This window comes from Danio rerio, chromosome 18 (genome assembly GCF_049306965.1).
Source record: "Danio rerio strain Tuebingen ecotype United States chromosome 18, GRCz12tu, whole genome shotgun sequence".
In the NCBI taxonomy this organism is placed as follows: domain Eukaryota; kingdom Metazoa; phylum Chordata; class Actinopteri; order Cypriniformes; family Danionidae; genus Danio; species Danio rerio.
Window position 1 is genome coordinate 305,001 of NC_133193.1, and position 24,419 is coordinate 329,419.

A 24,419-nucleotide genomic window follows, 5' to 3' on the forward strand; every position below is an offset into this window, starting at 1 on the left:
TTTCAGCGATTATTGACTATAGGATCGATAACTTCAGGCCGTCAATTCACTTTCTAAGTTTCGCTTCTGTCATGTTTACGTTGTCGGTAAACGCTTTCATTTCCTCTTCCGCGTTCGGTCACGTGACTCAAGCGCGTTCACGTAGACAAAACACCGCGACATCAGTCTTCATCACCATCAGGGATACTCCACAGAGCAAACTATAACTGTCATAGAAGAGTTTAATATCGAGATATGAGGAGAGAACAGGGATTATTCAGATTCACTCCAGTCAGCATAAACACAGCTGGAAGACAGAAATAGAGAACAACCCAGAACAGAACCGGAAAAACCAGAAACACACGACTAATCATGGAGGAATGATCATGCGCCTTTATAGAGGCACACACACACAAACACACACACACACACACACACACACACACACACACACAGGCACATAAACACAAACCCACACACGCTTACATCAACTCTCTCCCACACACCCACACACACTCAAACACACACTCACTGTCTCACAATTTAATTCATTCATTCATTTTCTTTTCGGCGTAGTCCCTTTATTAATCTGGGGTCGCCACAGCAGAATGAACCACTAACTTACACAGTGGATACCCTTCCAACTGCAACCCAGTACTGGAAAACATCCACACACTCACAGTCATCCACAACGGCCAGTGTAGTTGATCAGTTCCCCTATAGTGCATGTGTTTGGACTGTGGGGGAAACCGGAGCACCCGGAGGAAACCCACGCCAACACGGGGAGAACATGCAAACTCCACACAGAAACACCAACTGACCCAGCCGAGGTCCACCGTGTTGCCATAATTTAACTGAATAATTGCTTTATCGGCATGACAAATGTTACAAATTCATTGCTAAAGCAGTTATAAAGTTTACATAAAATAGAAGAACATGTATAATAATACAAAACACAGCAAATAAAAAAAAACTCCTTTGTTTACTACTCTCTCCCTCAGTCTCATCTTGTGTCCGCTACTGTGTGCAGGTGTAGTGTGTCCACAGTCATACTGGGCTGAAATTAACACATTAGTCTCTGTTTTAAATTTCCTGATGTTAAAATAGGATCCAAACCCCTGCCATTCTGAGGCCGACCGCAACCTGACATATAGTGCGGTTTCCCCGCCCACTGAATTGATTGATAGCTGCGAATTAACATGTCTCCATAGTAACGCGTATAATCATATGAATAAGACAGCACGTGCGCAAAGCACCCGGGATTTAAAGCTCTGTTCAGCGCTCTGTGATCATCACTCATCAGCAAATGTGATCTAGAGTGAGTTTCACAAGCTCATGTGTGTGATGAGTTACAGCGATTCACTTCATCAGCACATCCGCGTGTCAGTACACTTATAAAAGAAGACGCTTCAATCCCGGTTTGTGGATGTTAAATCAGGATTATTCTGTACATTAACATAACAGATATCTATACAGCAGTGGAGATTAACCTGTGTTTACTTTATTAACCTGCTAAATTAAACGCATGCTCTATGGGTGTGTGTCTGTGTGTGTCTCTGTGTGATGTGTGAACTTTGTAACGGCATTGTGTGTGACCAGTGGTGTAAAGTAACACATTACACATCCTCAGACTGCTGTAATCAAGTGTTTTTCCTCAGGGATTGTAATTTACTCAGTAGTTTTATACATGTGCACTTTTACTCTCACTTCAGCACACTTTCAGGGCAGTATCGGTGCTGTTACACCACTGTGCTTCAGTCTGCAGTCACTACTGTATTCCTCTTGTCTATGGGGATTAGAATAATCAGTCCTGCAGGGATGGACTGGGACAAAAATTCAGCCCTGGCACTATAGCTACACTAGCCCACATTACCATATGTACTGTTTGTTTGACATTCTTGCCAGATTTTGATTATGTCCGCGTAACCTTTGATTGAGTCGACCCCTCTTGAAACTATCACCGATTGGGCCAAATGCTTAACATTTACTATTATTATTACTATTATTATATAATAATAAAATAAAAAATAAAAAACTGACCGGCCCACATTTAAAAAAATCGTCCGGCCCTTCTGGCATTTGCTAGAATTGCCAGATGGCCAGTCCGCCCCTGCAGTCCTGTGATTCCTGTCCAGTCAGATCACACACAGAAGGTATATGCCTCATACTGAGCTACCTAAAGACATGAGCGATTTATAACTGCAGTAAACTGTGTGGAAGCATTAAAAGTGTCCAAGAAGATGTCCAAAATCTCTACACACACTGACCCAGAGACTGTTTAAACCAGGGGTGGCCAATCCTGTTCCTGGAGAGCCACCTTCCTGCAGATTTCAGTTGCAACCCATATTAAACACACCTGAACCAATTAATTAGGACCTGAACACCATGTGATAATTACAGGCAGGTGTGTTTAATATGGGTTAAAACTGAAATCTGCAGAAGGTGGCTCTCCAGGAACAGGGTTGGCCCTGGTTTAGATGATGTCACTGATGAGAAGATGACGGATGTTTACTGTATGATGACCCAAATGGCCTTAAACAGCCAGCAGGCACAAGACCTCAACATGCCGTCAGATTGATGCTGTACCCTAATGTCGTGGGGACGCTGCAGTTTGTTTGGAAATGAAAATCATGTTGACGTCAGAACTCAACGTCAGGTCAACATCAATGTCCAACATCCAACCTAAAATCAACGTCTAATGATGTCACAGCTTTGGTTGTGTGGACGTTACTGCTATGACGTCTATCAGATGTTGGATTTTGGTTGCCATAACTGATGAATAAATATCAGTATGTGACGTCAATATGATGTTGGTTTAAGATGTTGGCTCGACATTGGATTTTTGTCACTTTCTAACAACCTAAAATCAACCAAATATCAACGTCATTTGACGTCATTATTGGACATCAAAAAAACGTTGTCCTTAGACGCTGGCTAGACATTGAATTTTGGTCACCTGACATCACAACCTAACCCTAACCTGATATTAGAGTCTTATGGCAATCACTAACTGCACTACAGAATGTTACGTTTGCACACAAATCACATGTAAATGCGTCAGCTTTTTAAGCAGTCACACACTGGATGCGCCGCATCATGGCACGCACATGACAGTTGAAAGTATCGCACACCAGACGTGCACATTCGTTATTTAAAATGAAACTCTGCGCTCTGTGATGCGGTAGAAATATGAACAGTGTCTGGACTCGTGACTGGGCGCCGCGGACAGCCGCCGACTTGCATACCCTGATAGAAACCTGTTTAGAAGTCTAAAATGCATGGCGTGACGCATTGCAGAGCGGCACATCTGGTGTGCGACCCCCTTTAGCGTTATAATTCGCCCCCATTTTTTATTTTTTTATTTTTGAATTTCAAATATCTTTGGATTTTTTATTTGTCGCCTGTTTTTGCTGTATTTGTAAATTATAATGCACAATAAAATAGAAATTAAATAAATAAAAAAACTCAGGAGCGAAGCAGTGGCGCATTAGTGCTGTCGCCTCACAGCAAGAAGGTCGCTGGTTCAAGCCTCGGCTCAGTGTGTGTTTCTGTGTGGAGTTTGCATGTTCTCCCCGTGTTGGTGTGGGTTTCCTCCGGGTGCTCCGGTTTCCCCCACAGTCCAAACACATGCGGTACAGTTGAATTGGGTAGGCTAAATTGTCTGTAGTGTATGAGTGTGAATGTGTGTATGCTTCCCAGAGATGGTTTGTGGCTGGAAGGGTATCCACTGTGTAAAAACTTGCTGGATAAGTTGGCGGTTCATTCCGCTGTGGCAACCCCGGATTAATAAAGGGACTAAGCCGACAAGAAAATGAATGAATTAAAAAAACTCAGGAGGGAACGGTGCGCGTGGAGAACAAGCGTTTAAGGCACAGGCCACAAACACAGCTCCACAGTGTCCAAAGCAAAAAATCCAACATTCAGAAAGCTGTACTATGATGTGTGTTGAGCTCAAACTTTACAGACACATGCTGGAGACACTAAACTCTGATCTTACATCTGGAAAATGGGGTAAAATAGGAGCCTTTTATCAAGAGAGCAGTGACTGTACACCACAAATCCCCCATTATTTAGTTATAAATAATGTTACAGTTATATATAATAAAAAAAACTCACAGATACACATTCAGACACTCACACAAATAAACTCACACGTTTGTTTTTGTGAAAAGTGGGGACATTACATAGGTTTCCATTCATTTTATTCTGTCCAAACCGTATATTGTATTGCCCTCACCCCTGAACCCAACCATCACAGGAGTCAGTGTGCAGCTTTACTCTCTGATTAAACTCATGCTGTGGGATTTATAAGCATTTTGAGAAATGAGGACGTCACCAATGTCCCCATATTTCACCTCTTTTTTGTAATACCTGTGTCATACCCATGTCATTATTCAGAATTGTGTCCTGATATGTCATAAAAACACATACACACATATATACACACACACACACACACACACACACACACACACACACACACACACGCGTCTACAAGGATGTCATTTTATTGATGCATCAGAATGAAATGAACACAGTTTGTAGAAAAATAGTTTCCCTGCAGCAGCGCCTCCTCCTCCTCCTCCTCCTCCTCCGTGTGGGGAGAGCGCAGCGCTGAGGTTACAGTGAGACGCACAGTTCAGGAGTACAGCAGACAGCACAGCTACAGATAAAAACAACACCATACTCCACAGACGCGGAGATCCAGAGCACAGACATCACAGAAGCAGTTGTTCACGAGCGCGTTCAGTGTGTGTGTATTTGGGTGTGTGTTTGCATGTGTGTGTATTGTATTTATATGTGTTTGTATATGTATATGTGTGTGTGTGTGTGTGTGTGTGTGTGTGTGTGTGTTCTTGTGGCCCAGCCACCATTAAACAATGAAATAAATACAGCTGCGGGACGCCTGTACTCAGAGTGTGTATCCACGCACACACACAGACTCTTCATCCTCGTCTCCGCTGTGCAGAGCGCCACCAGCTGACCAGTAAAAGAATAGCAGTGCTTCATTACAAAAATATCTACAACCGTCCAGACGGCAGTGCTGAGAGACTGCGCTCAAGTGTGTGTGTGTGTGTACGCAGGAGGAGCCCATCAGTGCTGAAACACACAGAACACACACATTATTAGAGATCTGACTAGCACACACACAAACACAGACACACACACACACACACACACACGCACGCACGCACGCACATAAATGCACAAACATATGCACAATTTTACATAAACATGCATATACATTCTCTCTCAGTGTGTGTGTGTGTGTGTGTGTGTGTGTATATTCACAAACACGCATACATTTAAGCACAAACACACATATACACTCATTGACGTAAAAATATATATATATATATATATTCTCAGATATAAACACTGTTAGATTTTGCTGTATTTGGCTCAACCGTTCTTGGGTGGCTCGCCAATGTATTAGATTACTCTAATACATAAAAAAAAGTAAGCTGACCAAAGTTCTTACGGAAAGAAGACTTTATTGAAGACAATCAATAGTGCAGTTCCTCAGCAGTGATGTTAACCCGTCGGTCTTCAAGTAACTTAACCCAAAGTACTGTCTGTGAGACAGTACTTTATATTAGCACCAAACAAACCATTCTGTTTACGAGGCTCAGCAGGATCCTCTTCAGATGTTTCAGCTGTTGTTTTGCTAATACCCATTGAGATTGTAAAAGGGTCATTTAGTTCACACCTATCAGTTTGTGGGGGTTGAGGCACAGGTCAACCCATCATATCACATCAGAGTTTAATCAATGTAAATGCAACTGAACTAAAATGCACATAATCTTTCAATCCCTCCTTTGATCATATTTGATCATAAAACAAGTTAATCATGTATACAGAAATCTGCAATACAGGCTATATAACTTAAAGTGACAGAATAAGAAGTCATGGTGAAGCTTGCATTTCCTCAAATGCCTGAGTCCATTTCTATTTGAAGTTGTGATGTTGTAGAAGTAGCAGGATGTGGTTGTGTTCTGTGGATGTTCAGGTGTGTTCATCTAGGTGTCTGGTGTTGTGTGTCTCTGGTCATCCTCTGGAACACCTGCAATCACACAAAAGGGAAAAGGGAAACGTATCTTGCCCAGAAAAAGATTTCAGAGAAATTTTCAAACTGCCTATAGAAACTATAGAAACTGTCCCTATTTAATATTGACAGGACACTACAGTGTTTATCAGTGGTGGTTAATGTCTTCATCCTCAGGCGACAAGCTAGAGCCTAAAAACTCTAGTCCCGCCATATCTGGACTCTGACAAACACTACTGTCATCTATCCCTCGTCTCTAGGTAAACTTACGTTGATCCATTCATCAAGTCCCTGAACATTAATTATTGAATCAGATACTAAAACTTTCTCAAGTGAGCTCTTCCACTTGGATTTTAGTGGTAGTTTCTGAGGTTGTCGTGTCTTTACCCATTTGCTGGGCTCTAAACAATGGCCCCTCTCTCTAGGTGACAAAACTTGATTAATGTCCTTATGTACGGCCAGGCTGAGTCTTGCTTCATTTTGGACAAGGCTGTCAGATGTCAGGTTTTCAGTGGACATGGGCTGGCTTGGGGCATGTTCAAAAGGGCATAGTCTGTTTCCATCCATACTGCATTGGTTGCCATCACGCAGTTCTTTTGCATCGTCCATCAGCATTTCGTTTGTTGAGTTTTCATTTGCAGTCTGCTTTCTGTCTAAGACTGATCGGTGGTCTTGCTGAAGCTGTCTTAATGCCGCTGTATGTTCACCTCTCTCCTTTACGGCTTGTTTGGCAACACCATCTACTAGGACAACAAACTTGTCTTCATCTGTTGAGACTTCTGTGTCAGCTTTTATATTACTGTTTGCATACACATTCAGTTCATCAGCTTCTGGAAAAGACGTCACTAGCTGGTGCTGCAGAGAGAGGTTCTTCAGTTTCCCTGCGGCTGTACAGCATTTAGCAGAGTCTGTTTTTGTTGTATTGTTAGCTGCTGAAACTGCTTGAACAGGTGGTCATCATCCTTGCTTTGATGTTTTAAACTGAGCTTGCACTCACGGGCCCAGTGTCCTTCTTCATTGCAATTTCTGCATCTTCCTTTAGTTCGTAGTTTTGAGTATCCCATATACTCACGTTCTTTTTGCTCATCCTCAATTCTTCTGTTCTTGTAAAACAAACTTTCCGATTGCAAAGATCTGAGTCTGACATCTTGTGCTCTCTCCAGTTTAGCTGACCATTCAACAATCTGGATGAAAGTTGTTACAGTGCTGTCCCAGTCATCATACCTGATTTTAAGATCTTTAGAAATCTCAGGATTGAGTCCATTGACAAATGCTGTTTTCAGGGGAATTCCAGTGTCTTTGTCAAGATCTTCACTTGTATTCAGACCAGAATGTTCCGTCCATATTTGTCTGAAGCGTTCTTCAAACTCTGCAACACTTTCTCCAGTTTTCTGCATGCATGAGGTAATTCTTGCCCAATTGACCTCTGCAGGTTTCAGTTCAAACAAGAAGTTTTTTATGGCTTCCCATCCATCCTCTATGTTTTCTTGTGATTCACCAATCCTTCTTTCAACACTTTCTGTGAGTCTCTTTTGGTCACTGTCTCTTAGGGTGACATTAAGAATCATCACACCGTCTAGTGGATGTAAAATGTAGATTTTCTGCAGTCGTTGAAGAAACTGCCAAACCTTTCGTGGTTGTTTGTATACATCTGGCAGCTCTTTTGACCATTTGTCAACTTGCTCTGGAGTAGCTGGATGGTATGACCTGTATGGAACATACTTCTTTACCACTTTTGTCACAGTGCGAGTTCGTCTCTCTCCATTGTCTTCATAGCCCTCCTCATTGTCAATTTCAACGTTAGTCTTTCTGTGTTTGACAATCACAGGAGCTAATCTAATCTTTGAGTTCACTGGGTCATGAACACAGGTGTTGATGGAAAGATCAGCCTCACTGTCAACAAAGCTGCTTGAAGATCTTGATTCCAGCTGTTTGGAGATCAAAGTCAATAGCTTGTTGTTTTCATTTTCCAGTCTTTCTTTATCCTTCTTTAAGTTTTGCAATTGTTCAGCCAGTGCTCGAACTTTGACTTTCTCTGCTTTGTTCTCACGTTCCAATCGGTCAGTCTCACACTTATGCTCATGTTGAAGAATTTGCTTAACCAAAATCACAGACAATCCATCCTTCTTGGTGGTTGTGCATAAGCGCTGTGTCTTTCCATAAGCCCTTTTAATGTCCGGCAATGCCCATAATCCACTCTGTGAGTGCTTGATGCTGTACTTCTTGCATACATCATCACAACACTTCCTCAGTCCCAGCCTTTTGTCTAAATATGCATTCAAATTCTCCAACATCTGGTCAATGGTAACACATGGAGGTTCTGTTCCATGTTTTTCTGATGTTGTTCTCAGGGTAGCTCCATTAGCATAGTTTCTTGCAGACTCAGCCATGGGAAGTACAGGACAGTGCTCTCAGAGGTGTGAAACAGAACAAAAGGTGTTAGAGCTAATAAAGGTGCTTATTCAAATTTAAATTCACAGCAGTCTGTTAAACCATTTCAAATACATAGACAGATTCAACATTTGTTTCAAAGCTAAAATAGTGGCTACTAAATTAGCACTTTTATTCTTTCAGTCCCAAATCTTATTTGGCTACTAACAATCTTTGAACAAATGTATTAAACTACTACTTTTAAAATCTCTTCAATCCCAACAGAGAATGTATCAAGCTTTGCTTCTGCATTATCTTAGTGATTTGATCAGAATTCTTTTTTCACAGTTTCTACAATCTTCAAAGCAAGAATCAAGCCTAAAATTGCCTGAAAGCTTCTGTCTAATAACAATTCTTTCTGAGCATTATCTTAGAAGGCTAAGTAACTTTCTTTAGGATTTGTCCCTAATACAATGTGCTTAAATCTCACTGTATCCTTAAACCTAAGGCAAACAGCTTTCAGTTTTATGCCATCATATTTTAACACAGTTAGAATTTTCAAAATTCCAATAATGGCTACTGAATTAGCCCACAGTCAAGAATTCCTAATCCTCGCAGCAATATCAGTCTCAACTATTTATGTTAGCTTTATATCGCTCTTAATCATCTTTGGTAAAGGAGCTAAAACTGTTATTTTTCAATCTCTACAATCACAGCTGAGAATGGACCAAGCTCTGCTTCTGCATAATCTTAGTGAATGGACTAGAATGATTATTTAACAGTTCATGCAAACTCTAGAAAACGAATCAAACCTACAATGTTTTTAAGATTTCTATCACAGAAGGCTCTGTTACCTTCAAAATTAAAATAGTGGCTACTGAATTAGCACCCAGTCAAGAATTCCTAATTCTTGCAGCAACATCAGTCCCAAACTATTTTATGGCTCCTACAGTCCCCTGGGGAAATGGACCAAATTATTTTCAACAATTCCTACAATCTCCATGAGAAAGGACCAAATTGTTTAAATAATTCCTACAAGTACCCTGAGAATGGACTAAGCCTAAAATTTCCACTGCTCTTTCAAAATCTTTTGATAAATGGACCAAATTGTTTCTTTAACAATTTCTGCAAATATCGAGAAAAAGCCTAAAATTTCAGCAATACTATCACTGTAGTTTCTTACTGCACTACATATACAGGTCGATCTGCTTACTTTAATGGTTACTTATAAAAGATGTTTCTTTTAAGGGTTCTTTAAGAGAGCTGATAAGTTTCACTCACCAAACTAGGATCTTTGAGATGAGATCCAGTTGATTAAAATAAAGTGTGTCCACAGATACAATATGTAGATCCAGGACTCGTCCACAAACAAAATCCGTTTATCTTCAGCTTTAACTGTAGATTCTCCAAGATTCTTCAGTTCATTTCTTGTTGCAGTTGATGAGTCTTCCTCTTTTCAGTCTCTCCTGGCTGGCTCGCCAAATTGTTAGATTTTGCTGTATTTGGCTCAACCGTTCTTGGGTGGCTCGCCAATGTATTAGATTACTCTAATACATAAAAAAAAGTAAGCTGACCAAAGTTCTTACGGAAAGAAGACTTTATTGAAGACAATCAATAGTGCAGTTCCTCAGCAGTGATGTTAACCCGTCGGTCTTCAAGTAACTTAACCCAAAGTACTGTCTGTGAGACAGTACTTTATATTAGCACCAAACAAACCATTCTGTTTACGAGGCTCAGCAGGATCCTCTTCAGATGTTTCAGCTGTTGTTTTGCTAATACCCATTGAGATTGTAAAAGGGTCATTTAGTTCACACCTATCAGTTTGTGGGGGTTGAGGCACAGGTCAACCCATCATATCACATCAGAGTTTAATCAATGTAAATGCAACTGAACTAAAATGCACATAATCTTTCAACACACACACACACGCATGCACGCACACACACACACACACACATAGACACACTTGAGAACACACGCACACTCACACATGCACACTCACACACGCACACACAATGTGGATGTTTGTAATATATATAGTGTGTGTATAGTGATACTGTCTGATTTTGTCTGATACTGATTTTGTTATTGAGGGTTGTGCAACAATTATCGCAGACAGATCATGACTTCAGTGCCAAACGAGTGCTTTAAATCATATGTTATTCTCCTTATTTATTTCAGTTTTATTTCAAATAATCTGCCTATAAATGTTTAAAGTTTTAGGTAAAGACGTGAAACTATGCCCACACATGCAGCTGACCCTCGGTCAGACTATTGGTATATTCAGTAAATAAATATAGTGATCAGCATAACCGAGTCATCACGGTTAAAAGCTAAATGCTCCAGCTAAATCTGATGTCAATTAAACAATGATTTAGCCACATTTCAAGGCATTAGTGTAGCCAGGAAAAAACCTAAAAAAGCATAGCTAAATTTACAGCTATTAACGTGAAAATTGGTTAATCTTTGAGATAACACACAACTCATCAGGCTATATAACCTTTCCATCATTTTAAAGGTAAAAATAAAGATTTATGTTAGGCTGTCATAACCGAGCTTTTTCCTGTGATATTGTCGCAGTTGGCATTTGTAGAAACGCCATCATAAACCATTAGGCTGACCTGTCATTATATTTATTTATTAACCTATTTTAATGACTTGTTTTCAGGTTATTTTCATGTTTAGGGTCATGAGCTACAGGTCAAAACAAACTCGATATGCTGACTGTATTGTATCTCTTAATACAGGCCTACAGTGTGTTTTCTAGTGTTTATAGCCTAATTTACATATTTATTAAAGATCATCATTCAGCCGACAGCAGCGCATGTGAGAGGTGGATCTGCGGTAATTCACCTTACTCACGCACTATATACCCACTCCATTTATAACTGTACACTTGACCTCACAGGCCGATCATTGAAACGCTACTTGACTTGACTGCTGCTGCATGATGGGATGTTTCTTTACACAACTGTAAACGTGTTCTTTAGCATGTCGAAATCAAAGCAAACATTCAAAAGGGTTCTGCGTTTTGTCAAGTTTAATAATATTAACAATAATGAATATAATACATTTAAATGATAATTATAGTGTAGACTACTGTGGCACTGTGCAGTGTACTAATCATTTTTAATAGGCTACATAACTGAAACACTACTGTGAAGATGACTGGCCGTTGCGTTAGGCTCAAATTAATTTAACAGCAAGTTTCTTCTGCATTTCTTTCCTTTAAAGCTCAGGAGAGATGTTTAAAGAGTTAGTTCACCAGAACTGTAATGAATTAAGCTGCTCGCCTCACGTCATCCACTAGTGCAGGGTTATCCTGTGTGAGTTGAGTGCGCCTCCACTGCCGTGTGCAGGTTTACAGGGACGCAGATACCAGATCACTGGACTATGTCAAGCTTTAATCTCACAATTTTCATCCCTGAAGTGCTGTTTCACATTATACAATATCTCAATGCGTGTGTGTGTGTGTGTGTGTGTGTGTGTGTGTGTGTGTGTGTTCTGCAGGTTGGACTGACGGCAGTGTTAGTAATTAATGACAGAAAGAGTTTTCAGTTATGAGTGTTTAATCCTTTATGAAAACTGGGGGGGGCACAAATTCTTTCTGAGGGGGCAATGCCCTCATTTGCCCCCCGTAGCGCCGGGCCTGATAGTATGTATGGTGTGTGTGTATAGTATGTACAGTGTACTGTATGTATAGTGTGTGTATGTGTGAGATAGTATGTAGTATGTTCACCTGATTAGCCTTGTACACTGTCTGATGTGCCGTTGCCGTAACCACCTTTAGATTTCATCTGCGCCTGAACAGTGTCCACCTGCCAACACACACACACACACACACACACACACACACACACACACACACACAGGGAGAGAGAGAGAGATCAGCACACGCACATTCAAAACAGAGTTTCATCTGAAGCGTCGTCTAACCAGTGTGTTTGTCAGTCAAATGAGTAACAAACAGCGCAGTGATTTCACACTAACACACACACACACACACACACACACACACACACACACCTGAGCTTCTCACAGAAACACACTCACTGTAATTCTACTGACTGAAGCTTCACACACACAATAAAACTAAACATAGAGGGCTGACAAATAAACAGAGCTAATAATGTTGATTTATTTCTAACACAGCACTCTGCATAGAGAACACACATGATCAAATGACACATTCAGAGAAATAAATTAAATTACTACTGAAATGTAGACGTGTGTGTGTGTGTGTGTGTGTGTGTGTGTGTGTGTTGGTCCTGAGAGACGTCTCTTACCCAGAGCTGCATTTACAATAACCCACCCTCAACTATTATTATTATTACACACGATCCATCAGATAGTGTCCATGCTGTGTGTGTGTGTGTGTGTGTGTGTGTGTGATGTTCAATAAACTATAACAATACTCACAGCTCCCAGACCCGAGCCCATCTCTCCAGAACCCACGTGTGTCATGTGGACGAAGTTTGTGGGTTCTCCGATCATAGAGCGATCTATTCTCCGCCTGCGCTTCTGCACACACACACACACACACACACACACACACACACATACAGAGAGAAGACGGAACAGTGAAGCCACACACAGGAAGACACAGTGCATTCAGCACACGCGCACACACGCATATGCACGTACACACACACACACACACGTCTCTACACCCCAGACTGACTCCACCATCATCATCATCATCATCATCCTCATCAGATCATGTTAATTAGTGTGAGTGTGTGTGTGTGTGTGTGTGTGTGTGTGTGTGTACTCACGGGTTGTGGCTGCTCAGCGACGCAGCAGCTGAAACACACCCAGAACTCCGTCATGCTCTTCTGCAGAGACTTCCTCCCTCTGACTTCGCTCTCCGCGTCTCTTCCTGTGTGTCGTGGCTATTGTGCTGTACTGCCGGAAGCGGATTGCAGCGTCTCACACACACACACACACACACTCACACACACACACAACAGGCGTACAGTCGGGACAGTAGATCCACCTGTAGAACACACACACACACACACGTGAACACCAGCACACACTGATGGGAAATGCATGCACACACACACACGCAAGCGCAAACAGACATACACACATTTATGGACACATCAGTACACACACACTTACACCCAAACACATCATACAATCACACACACAACCATCAATACATACACACAACATCTGCACACACACTTACACATATACACATTACACAAACAGTGGACACAGCACACACACATCAATAAACATTAGTAAAAAGATACCCCCCCCCCCACACACACACACACTTTATTACACACATATGTATACACACAGATACACATTTACAAATGAGTACACACACTTCAGTAAACACATACACACATCAGTAAACAGATACACCCCCACACACACATACATGTACACACACACACACTTACAAATCAGTACATACACTTCATTACACACACATATATGTACACACACATCATTATACACACACACACACACACACACACACACACACACACACACACACACACACACACACCAATACATATTTACAAATCAGTACACACATAAGTATACACACAAACTCACACAATACACATATCAGAACACACACAAACGTATCAGTGCACAAACACAAACACACACACGCACTCACACACACACACACACACACACACACAGCAAGCGGAATATTCTCCTCATTAAAACAGACAGAAGTCAGTCAATAATCAGCTTAATCAGTGTCAGCTCTGGGGTTTTGTCTCAGAGTCAGTCTGAGCTGCTGTATTGATCTCCGCACAGCTCATTAATCATGTTCAGATCAGTTAATTAAGATTTAAACATCATTAATGATCATCTGATGAGGATGAGCGGAGCCGCGGCAGGAAACCTCAGCCTCACATTAGCGCGCTAACAGTCCGGCTAACTGTCGAACAGCACTCGAGAAACACAGTAAGAGCTGCACCTGAGAAACACACTTTAACAACACAGACGACTGAAAAAACTCACTTTCGGCATAAATGTTGACAGAAAAGGGAAGATGTGATGTCCTACCTCGAGCACTTCCTGAAAGCGTCTGTCAGAAAGCCGCGGAGACACCGCCCTCTTCCGCCGAGCTGTGTCAAGAGGAATCATGGGACTTGCAGTTTTGTGTGTCGATTTTTTGCGGCCACTTTATTAGGTACACCTGACAAAATGCGGGTTTAACACAAATGTCTAATCAGCCAATCACATGGCAGCAGCTCACTGCATTTCGGCATGAAAGCATGGATCATCCTGCCTTGTATCAGCGGTTCAGGCTGGTGGTGGTGGTGTAATGGTGTGGGGTAGATTTTCTTTGGGTCCATTAGTACCAATTGAGCATCAACGCCACAGCCTACCTGAGTATTGCTGCTGACCATGTCCATCCCTTTATGAGCACAGTGTCTCCATCTTCTGATGGCTACTTCCAGCAGGATAACGCAGCATGTCATAAAGCTCAATCATCTCAGACTGGTTTCTTGAACATGACGATGAGTTCACTGTACTCAAATGGCCTCCACAGTCACCAGAGCTCAATCCAATAGAGCAGCTTTGGGATGTGGTGGAACGGGAGATTGGCATCATGGATGTGCAGCCGACAAATCTGCAGCAACTGTGTGATGCTATCATGACAATATGGAGCAAAACCTCTGAGGAATATTTCCAGCAGCTTGATGAATCTCTGACACCGAGGATTAAGACAGATCTGAAGGTGAAAGGGGTCCGACCTGGTACTAGTAAGGTATACCTAATAAAGTGGCCGCTGAGTATAGATGGATATTTTAAATCAATATTTTACACACTGTAGTCATGCATATATGTATATCATACACAGTACACACACACAAATATATTTTGTAAATATGAACTTTTATTTTGGATAAGAGGGCAGCACAGTGGCTTAGTGGTGTCGCACTTTGGCCTCACAGCAATAACGTTGCTGGTTCGAGCCCTGGCTGGGTCAGTTAGTGTTTCTGTGTGGAGTTTGCATGTTCTCCTGGTGTTGGCGTGGGTTTCCTCCGGGTGCTCCGGTTTCCCCCACAATTCCAAAATTGTGTATAGTGTATGTGTGTGAATGAGTGCAGATGGGTGTTTCCCAGTGCTGGGTTGCAGCTGGAAGGGCATCCGCTGTGTAAAGCATATGCTGGAGTAGTTGGTGGTTCATTCCACTGTGGTGACCCCTGACTGATAAAAGGACTAAGCCGAAAAGAAAATGAATTGTGGATGAGACTAATCAAGAATTTCAGGATAATTTTGTGATATTATACAAATCATATTTATGCAGAATTTATTTTTATTTGCTGAAGAATGAAATGGGGGACAGGAAGAGACATATGAGCTTCTTTTATAAGTCTAACAAAAAATAAGAATGGTAAACTATCAAAATTATATAGAGTTTTCCAAAACACGTTTAACTCCTTACTGTCATAAACACCCATTATGTGCTTGTGTGTGTGTGTGTGTGTGTGTGTGTGTGTGTTCCACCAGGGGGCGACCCTCGTTTATAGCTGCAGTAAACGGAGGAATGTTTTACTCCTCAGTCAGTGTTCATCTGAGTGTTTATAAGAGGAGGAGAGCAGGAGTCAGAGAAGCTGTAAACTGTAGAGTCTAGCTTTAGATGAGAGTGTGTGTGTGTGTGTGTGTGTGTGTGTGTGTGTGTGTGTGTGTGTGTGTGTGTGTGTGTGTGTGTGTGTGTCTGTGTGTCTGTGTGTGTGAGAGAAAGCGACAGAGAGAACATGCTTATGTGACATATCAGCACACAAATGTGTATAACGTCAGGGTTATGACACAGGTATTACAGGTGAGTTATGTTCATGTCTGCATTGTTCTAAATGATTCTAAATCAGACAGAATGAAAGAAAGAACAGTTTCATAAAGTAAACCTGTAAACCGTCAGAGAGAAAGAGTGTGTATGTGTGTGTGTGTGTGTGTTTCTTAATTTAATTTAATTCATTCATTTTCCTTCAGATCAGTCCCTTTATTTATTAGGGGTTACCACAGTGGAATGAACCACCAACTATTCCAGCATATGCTTTACACAGCAGATGCCATTCCAGCTGCACCCCAGTAATGGAAAACACCCATACACACTCATTTACACACACACACACACTCATACACTACGGTCAGTGTAGTTGATCAGTTCCCCTATAGCGCATGTGTTTGGACTGTGGGGGAAACCGGAGCACCCGGAGGAAACCCACACCAACACGGGGAGAACATGCAAACTCCACACAGAAACACCAACTGACCCAGCCGAGACTCGAACCAGTGACCTTCTTGCTGTGAGGCCACAGTGCGACACCACTGAGCCACCGTGATGCCCACAGTTAAATTCAAACTTGCTTTATTGGCATGACTGTAAATGATACAATACTGGCAAAGCTTGACAAATATAAAACTACAATAACTAACTCAATTCAGTTCAGTAACTGCTTTATTGGCAGGACAAAATGTTACAAATGTATTGCCAAAGCATTAATAAAGTTTACATAAATAGTAACATACTAATATAATAAAAAACACAGTAAATCATAGTGGTAAAAAACTGATTTTTATACATAATAATTTAATAAAATATAAATAATATATCATATTATTATCCAATATATCATATTAAAATTCAATATATCATAATATTATCCAATATATCACATTATTATTTAATATATCATATTATTCATACAAATAATATTTCAGAATAAACTGTACATTTCACAACCAACATTTTAGGTTAAAACAGTAATAAAAACAATAATAATCAGTATATGTACAATGATTCAATTATAATAATCTAGATGTGTGTGTGTGTGTTTACAAGCGCATCACTGATGTTTCGATTTTTTATTTTTATAACTAACTCTCTCTTTCTAAGTGTGTGTGTGTATATATATATATATATATATGTGTGTGTGTGTGTGTGTGTATGTGACCGAGAGAGAGTATGTGTGAGAGTGAGAGAGTGTACAGTATGTGTGTGAGAGTGAAAGTGTCTCTCTCTCTCTCTCTTTATATATATATATATATATATATATATATATATATATATATATATATATATATATTTGTGTGTGTGTGTGTGTTTGAGAATGAAAGTCTCTATATATATTTGTGTGTGTGTGACAGAGAGAAAATGTGTGTGTGTGTGTGTGAGTTGGTTAGTGTACAGTATGTGTGTGAGAGAGTAAAAGTCTCTCTCTCTCTCTCTCTATATATATATATATGTGTGTGTGTGTAAAAGAGAGAAAGTCTATGTGTGTTCGAGAATGAAAGTGTGTCTCTCTTTATATGTGTATGTGACAGAGAGAAAGAGTATTTATGTGTGTGTTAGATTATGTGTATGGGGGTGAGATATGTGCGCCTCAGTGTGTGTGTGTGTGTGTGTGTGTGTGTGTGTGTGTGTGTGTGTGTGGAATGTGGATGAACATGCGTGGTATCCTGTATGGAAAATCCCAGAACTCCACCACCATCATCATCATCATCACGTCCTCCACGACTCAGACTCAGTTGTTATTCCTCTCTCACACTCATCTCAGCATCTCTCAAAACACACCAGAGAACACACACGAGCGACACTTTAGTGAAACAACACACACCGAACAGTAACATGTCAGAAAACAGCCTCCTGTTAGGCAGAGATCGACCTTTAAATACACAAAAACATTTCTCCAGCAGAAGGGAACAGTCCTGCAGTGTGTAGTGCTGTCAGTTTAGCGGTGTGTGTGTTAAATTCCGCTGTTTAATGACACACACACACACACAATCACACAATACAGAAAAACCACTGACGGCCCACATGTGTCGCCCACACGGGGCGGAGCTTCCGCGGGATGAGGATTCGGCTCTGTGATTGGCCGAGCGCGAGCTCCGCTTGGCCTGCTGTGTTTATATAGCCAATCAGCGGAGGGCAGCCGGTAGTGTCTGCGCGCTCTCAGCACACGAGTTTCTCTTGGTGGAAGATCGCGAAGCAGCGCCATCGTCCAGATTTCATTCAGCGTCATGGAGGAATCGAGTAGTTGACGTTTCCTTTAACCTTCTCTTTTCAGCTTTCCTTCGTACGGTCATCGATCCGCTACTGCTGTTTTCAGCCAATTTTTCTCTACTTTGACGCAAAATCACGTCGAGGATGAAGTTCATCATTGGTATCGGAGGGTGAGTGACTGACTGAGCGCGTGCTCGACAGGCCGCGTGCGCGCGTGCCACGGGTGTTGCTAGAAGGGATACAGCTGCAGGCGGAAGTTAACAACTATGTTATTTATTAAATTGTGCACTAATTGCACTTTATTAACCTCTAACTCTGTGACAACTATAAACTATCACAGTATTTTAAAAACAGTAGTTATGCTGAGTATTATGCCTCTCATGTGTTCATTTACCCGTTGTAGTTTATTAACGTTACCCAAAACCTGACAGAAATGTAAAAACTCTCACTATAACGAGATTTACTGTTATATTAATAAATATTAAAATGTAATTTATTAACATCTGCCTCATTCCTAAACCAAATCCTTACAGTAATGTAAAACAGTAATTATACTATTATATTATTAATAAATTAATTATAATTTAATTTTTAATTTAATTATTATTAATTAAATTAACTGTAAACTAGTCATAAGGATGAGAGCTAATTTGCAGTATTAGCTGAACTGTCTCTTTAAGGTGTTGTAAAATACTCTACAAACGCACACCTGTCACCCGGTAAACATTCTGCACAATCAACAATACACCCTTTAATTAAATGAACTAAGAATTAAATCAACACAATGGCAATTCAAAGTGCTTTACATAAACAAGAAGATTAAACACATAATGTAATAATAGGCTTAAGAAATAAAAACATCAATTAAAATGATTCAAACTAAATTAATGTTAAAACTTATTTAAGATGAATTAAGAAAGAAATAAAGACATCGTGCTGTTGGGTGTAGTACATGCAAAGCTATATAGAGAGGTGCTCTATGTCTTTATTATGAACGCTGTGCTTGCACTATATTATTATAAATGATCTGCTTATACTCTATTATTTTTATAAATTGCCATTTTAACCTAATGCAGTGTTTCTGATGTGTCTGTATTTTCTGTTGTGGTGAATGTGTGACTAAATAAATAAATAAATGTGTGTGTTTGTTCTGCGCAGGGTCACGAACGGTGGGAAAACGACGCTGACGGACAGACTGATCAAGAGCCTGCCCAACTGCTGCGTTGTCCACCAGGACGACTTCTTTAAGGTGAGTAAACGCAGAGATTTAACTCTAGGGCTGCACGATACGCAGAGCATAAGAGAAAGTTGAGCATTGCGATTACGATATAATATAGAGAAACCCTATTTTATTAATAGAAGTAAAAAGCATAACAAAATAAACATGTAGTGTTTAGTTGTCTAAATCTAATTCAGTCTAATAAAAACTGTAAATGTGCATGTCAATTGGGGTAAAGTCGGCTTCATATTCACACATTCAGACTTTCTCCTTAATAACATCATTTCAGAAGAGTATTGTTTGCAAAGTAACTAGCAGCTAATGACTATTAAAATACAATGCTGTTAAATTAAATAGTGTGAATATTCAATATTATCAATAATAATGCCCAGATATTCAAAGTTAACAATATAGTTAGCAATATCTCATTATGCTCATAATATTATGCCATTATAATTAATCTCAATTAGCGCTTTTAACCTCTGCTGTACTATTTATTAAATATAAAGTGTAAATGTGTGAATATGAAACTGAATTTACCTCAATCAGACATTTAGACCACGCCATAGCCAATCAGAGTGCAGCTGAGGCTCTATTTGATCAGTTAAATTTATATAAACGTGCTCAGTACGCTAATGCTGTGATGATAGCCTTTATAAGTGGATAAATGTGATCCTTTTGGAGCTTTAGCTGCCTTTGTATTGATATTTATATATATATATTTTAATATGAATGGTGCTTTAAAAGTCCTTGTTGAAACCCTGATATACTATTATTGAGCATTCGTTAATATTGTGCAGCCCTTATGAGCAGTAGATTAGCTGTATTGCTGTATTAGCGAGGGGGTGGTGCGGCGTGCACAGTCTTCTGCATCTCATTGGTGTATGTTTCAGCCCCAAGATGAGATTGAAGTTGATGAAGATGGCTTTAAGCAGTATGATGGTAAGCCGGGGCTCTTATCCAGGGGTTGGTGTGTGTGTGTGAGTGTGTGTTTCTGCATGATCATGTTCCCGGCGGAGTGTGTGTGTGTGTGTGTGCGCTCATTTGTGCATGTTTTGTTTTTAGTCATCAGCGCTCTGGATATGGACGCCATGATGAGCACCATCCATGCCTGGCAGCACGATCCCGTCAAGTTCGAGAGATCCCACGGCGTCAACAACAGCCTGGAGATTCGCCCGCGTGCTCGAGAAGACGACGGCGTTCACATCCTGATCGTGGAGGGCTTCCTGCTGTACACCTACGGGTGAGAGCCGCGCTCGGGTGTGTTTGTTGATCTGAAGCTCAGTTTTACTGACCGCTGTTTCCTCTGCGCAGACCGTTGATCGATGTGTTCAACCAACGATACTTTATTTCCATTCCATACGAAGAGTGCAAAAAGAGGAGGAGGTGAGTGTGTTCATCAGCCTGACCACACACACACCTGATATACACCGCACACACACACACACACGCATTGATCTTCCTGAGGATGAGTCCTTTTATTCATCAGAGGTCACCACAGCGGAATGAGCCGCCAACTATTCCAGCATATGTTTTACGCAGTGGATTCCTTTCCAGCTGCAACCCAGTACTGGGAAACACCCATACACACTCCTTGACACACTCATACACTACAGCCAGTGTAGTTGATCAGTTCCCCTATAGCGCATGTGTTTGGACTGTGGGGGAAACCGGAGCACCCGTAGGAAACCCACACCAACACAGGGAGAACATGCAAACTCCACACAGAAACACCAACTGACCCAGCTGAGACTCGAACCAGAGACCTTCTTGCTGTGAGGCTACAGTGATGACCACTGAGCCATCGTGCTGCCCCCACACACACCCACACATATATTTCTCTAAAACAAACTTACTTTAGATGTGATTAATCATCATATATGATCTTAGTAGTTTTGCTAATATTTGTGTGTGTGTGTGCGTGTGTGTGTGTGTGTGTTTCAGCTCAAGGAACTATGCAGTGCCAGATCCACCGGGTCTGTTCGACGGGCACGTGTGGCCCATGTACGTCAAGCACACTAAAATCATGGAGGACTCAGGAGTTGATGTCGGTGAGTGTCGTTGATTAATACCCATGTGTGAAAGATCGTAGTTCCGGCAGGTTTTGTGCATATTACAGCTCCATATCACTCCGCTGAATGATTTGTGTTATTTTACAGAGACTTACACACATTCATGTGCACACACACTCTCACACAAAGTCATACACACACTAGGCAGGGCCGGTGTCAGATTGTGACGGTATGATAACCTTGGATAAAAATATCACGATATCATGTTTACCGCTGTTAAATATATATATTTTAATGGTTTAGTAAAAAAACGAGACCTTTTGTCCCCATTTAACAAAATATAATGCATTTTAGCAAACATTTATAATATTTCGGAACAGTAAACATGTCAAGCTACATAATTAAAATAAACCATTGACTTCTACTATCTTCATTGGCTTCAAAAACACAGATTTCCTTACAGCACATTAAAAAACACTTAAACAAAACCTCTACATATACCTTAGTAACGGTATAACAAAACATTCTTGTGGTTTAATACCTTGACTTTTTCAAACTGTGGTAAACTTCGGTTATCGTTTTATGCCTAACACACACACACACACACACACACACACACACACACACACACACACACTCACACACACACACAGTCACACACAGTCACAGTTTACACTAGATGTCTGTTGAATGCTTGATTCTGATTGGCTGCTGGTCACTCTCTGGTGTTTGGTTATTGTCTGATAAAGGCACAGCTGAAGTAGTTCCGGCAGGTTTAGAGTGCATTACAGCTCCATATCACTCCACTGAATGATTAGAGTTATTGCACAGCTACAACAGTCAGAAATCACAGCAGAAGCAACATTAACAACATTATTCTGTACATCACTAACACGGTTAATACCGGCACCCCTCTAAGTGTGTGTGTGTGTGTGTGTGTGTGTGTGTGTGTGTGTGTGTGTGTGTGTGTGTGTGTGTGTGTGTGTGTGTGTGTGTGTGTGTGTGTGTGTGTGTGTGTGTGTGTGTGTGTGTGTGTGTGTGTGTGTGTGTGTGTGTGTGTGTGTGTGTGTGTGTTTTGCAGCTCAACTAGATGGAACCATGTCGAAGGAGCAGCTCTACAATCTGGTGTACGGGAACATTCTGAACGGCATCCAGAACAATCTATCCTGAACAAAGGTGCGCTAGAATAATGACCGGCTCAGTGATGTTAGTTTGTGTAATGCATGCTTTGGTAAATTAAAGTTGTATATTTATCTAAATGACATCTTCTTTATTAATTAAACACAAAGATATCAGTGTTTTGAGGGATGTTTAGTGTATTCTGACCTACAGTATCCTCTGATTAGCTATGTCAGAGCTTATTGTAGGTCAAACTATATGTCTAATTTGACTACTTTTAGGCTATATGGAGAAACAAACAACTTATTTACGAGTAAAGTGTCTCGTGAACACTATCAGTGCTCTAGATCTGCACTTTCAGCCTGTTGAATACATTTTATTTGCATTGACCAGGAGTGCCCAAACTCTGTCCTCGAGGGCCGGTGTCCTGCTGAGTTTAGCTCCAGCTTCCTTCAACAAACCAGCCTGGAAGTTTCTAGTATACCTAGAAAGAGCTTGATTAGCTGCTTCAGGTGTGTTTAATTGGGGTTAGAGCTAAAATATAAGGACAGCGGCCCTCCAGGACTTGAGTTTGGACACCCCTGGCATAAACTATTTGGCCTGAGTATGCATTCACAATGGTGTGGACCATTATAGGGGACATCGAATGCATTTTCACATGATCTATTATATTAATCATTAATATTATTATTTAGGAAACGCATCAGAGAAGGAGATTTCTCACTGTTAACAGACTTGACCCATCATACATCTTGTTTTGACATCTTTAAGAGGGCCCAAGTGTTAAATAAAGGAGTCATTTGCCTCCTCAAACCCCCTGCTTGTCAGCTGAACTCTTCATTTCTCATTTTTGTGTGTTGCAGATCTGTTGATCGGCTTCTCATGCCGCAGGAAGCAGCGCTTTATATCCGACTCCTGCGCAGACGGCGGCTGCATCGCTGTTGTTTTTTTACCTGTTTTTATATCCTGTATTTATTGGTTCTCAAGCTCTTACTCAGCTTTTCAACATCAGGATGGAGAATGCTCTGAGCATGGTTGCAGCTACAAGCACATGATAATAAAATGAAGCTCCTGCCAGACTGTGGTGGTGGTGGTTTTTTGGGGAGTAGAGGAAGACTGCTTATTACAGCTCATTCACACAATCACTGTGTCTGCCAAACCTGTTATAGAGAGGGCTCTTCACTCTGTAATGAGAAGTGTCCCACTTTGGGAGGAATAAGTCTATCAGAGTTCAAAAACAAAATGCATGCATACACACACACTTACACATGCATATAGATGTAGACCTGCACATATAAAGAAGTAAAAATGTAAAAGCATCAGTAGTCCACACTGCTCGTTATAACGGAGGCTCGTTCTCTGAATATTGTGTTTTTCTTCTCATGAACAGCAGACCGCAGTGAGTCAGGTGCCGGAGCTAGCTCAGCCTGTCCTCCTGTGTTTTCCTGGCACACTTTTCTCTTTCACTGTGTTTTGGGAGATGTGTGTGTGTGTGTGTGTTTATGTCGGTCAGTGTAGGCAGACCTGTCATTATGGTTTTCCGTCATATATCTTTTCTTAAACACATCCTCTCAGACGCTCACCACTAAATACTGTACAGACTCTGTTCGTCACTGCAGCTGCAGACACTGATACTGCTCTAATCTCACACACACACACATTATAGACTACAGATACACACAC

The 24,419-nt window shown here is 41.0% G+C and overlaps 2 protein-coding genes and 1 long non-coding RNA gene across 8 annotated transcripts in view; 1 reads left to right on the forward strand and 2 right to left on the reverse strand.

Moving 5' to 3' along the window:
* The window catches only part of zgc:123258, a 10,125-nt gene extending 10,003 nt beyond the window's left edge, over positions 1–122 (reverse strand). For 3 of the 4 annotated variants that reach the window (XM_073929559.1, XM_073929560.1, XM_073929558.1), the window contains exon 1: positions 1–122. This exon is cut by the window's left edge and continues 103 nt beyond it. The gene's annotated coding sequence lies outside the window, so the exon portion shown is untranslated. 4 annotated transcript variants of the gene reach the window in all.
* A 4,351-nt stretch (positions 123–4,473) lies between these two features.
* Positions 4,474–14,464, reverse strand: LOC103909115 (uncharacterized). Of its 2 annotated transcripts, none has more exons than XR_658792.5 (5): positions 14,438–14,464; positions 13,171–13,391; positions 12,815–12,916; positions 12,135–12,213; positions 4,474–5,079 (listed from the first exon to the last, which is right to left on the reverse strand). It is a non-coding gene; the product is annotated as an uncharacterized lncRNA (long non-coding RNA). The 2 variants fall into 2 exon arrangements; XR_658791.5 differs by having other exon boundaries at positions 14,393–14,464.
* A 3,856-nt stretch (positions 14,465–18,320) lies between these two features.
* On the forward strand, positions 18,321–23,815 carry mibp2 (muscle-specific beta 1 integrin binding protein 2). Of its 2 annotated transcripts, NM_198877.1 has the most exon segments (8): positions 18,321–18,556; positions 19,545–19,635; positions 20,499–20,547; positions 20,671–20,848; positions 20,920–20,991; positions 21,550–21,656; positions 22,699–22,793; positions 23,600–23,815. In NM_198877.1, coding segments are annotated over 7 exon segments (612 nt in total). In that variant the 5' UTR covers positions 18,321–18,530; the 3' UTR covers positions 22,788–22,793; positions 23,600–23,815.
* Positions 23,816–24,419: the final 604 nt, after the last annotated feature.

Excerpts from the sequence above, each read along its gene's own strand:
- mibp2 (XM_073928933.1), top strand. The coding sequence starts at position 20,688 with ATGGACGCCATGATGAGCACCATCCATGCCTGGCAGCACGATCCCGTC. Across the intron at positions 20,849-20,919 it reads TTCCTGCTGTACACCTACGG|ACCGTTGATCGATGTGTTCA; the intron begins GTGAGAGCCGCG and ends TCCTCTGCGCAG. Across the intron at positions 20,992-21,549 it reads GAGTGCAAAAAGAGGAGGAG|CTCAAGGAACTATGCAGTGC; the intron begins GTGAGTGTGTTC and ends TGTGTGTTTCAG.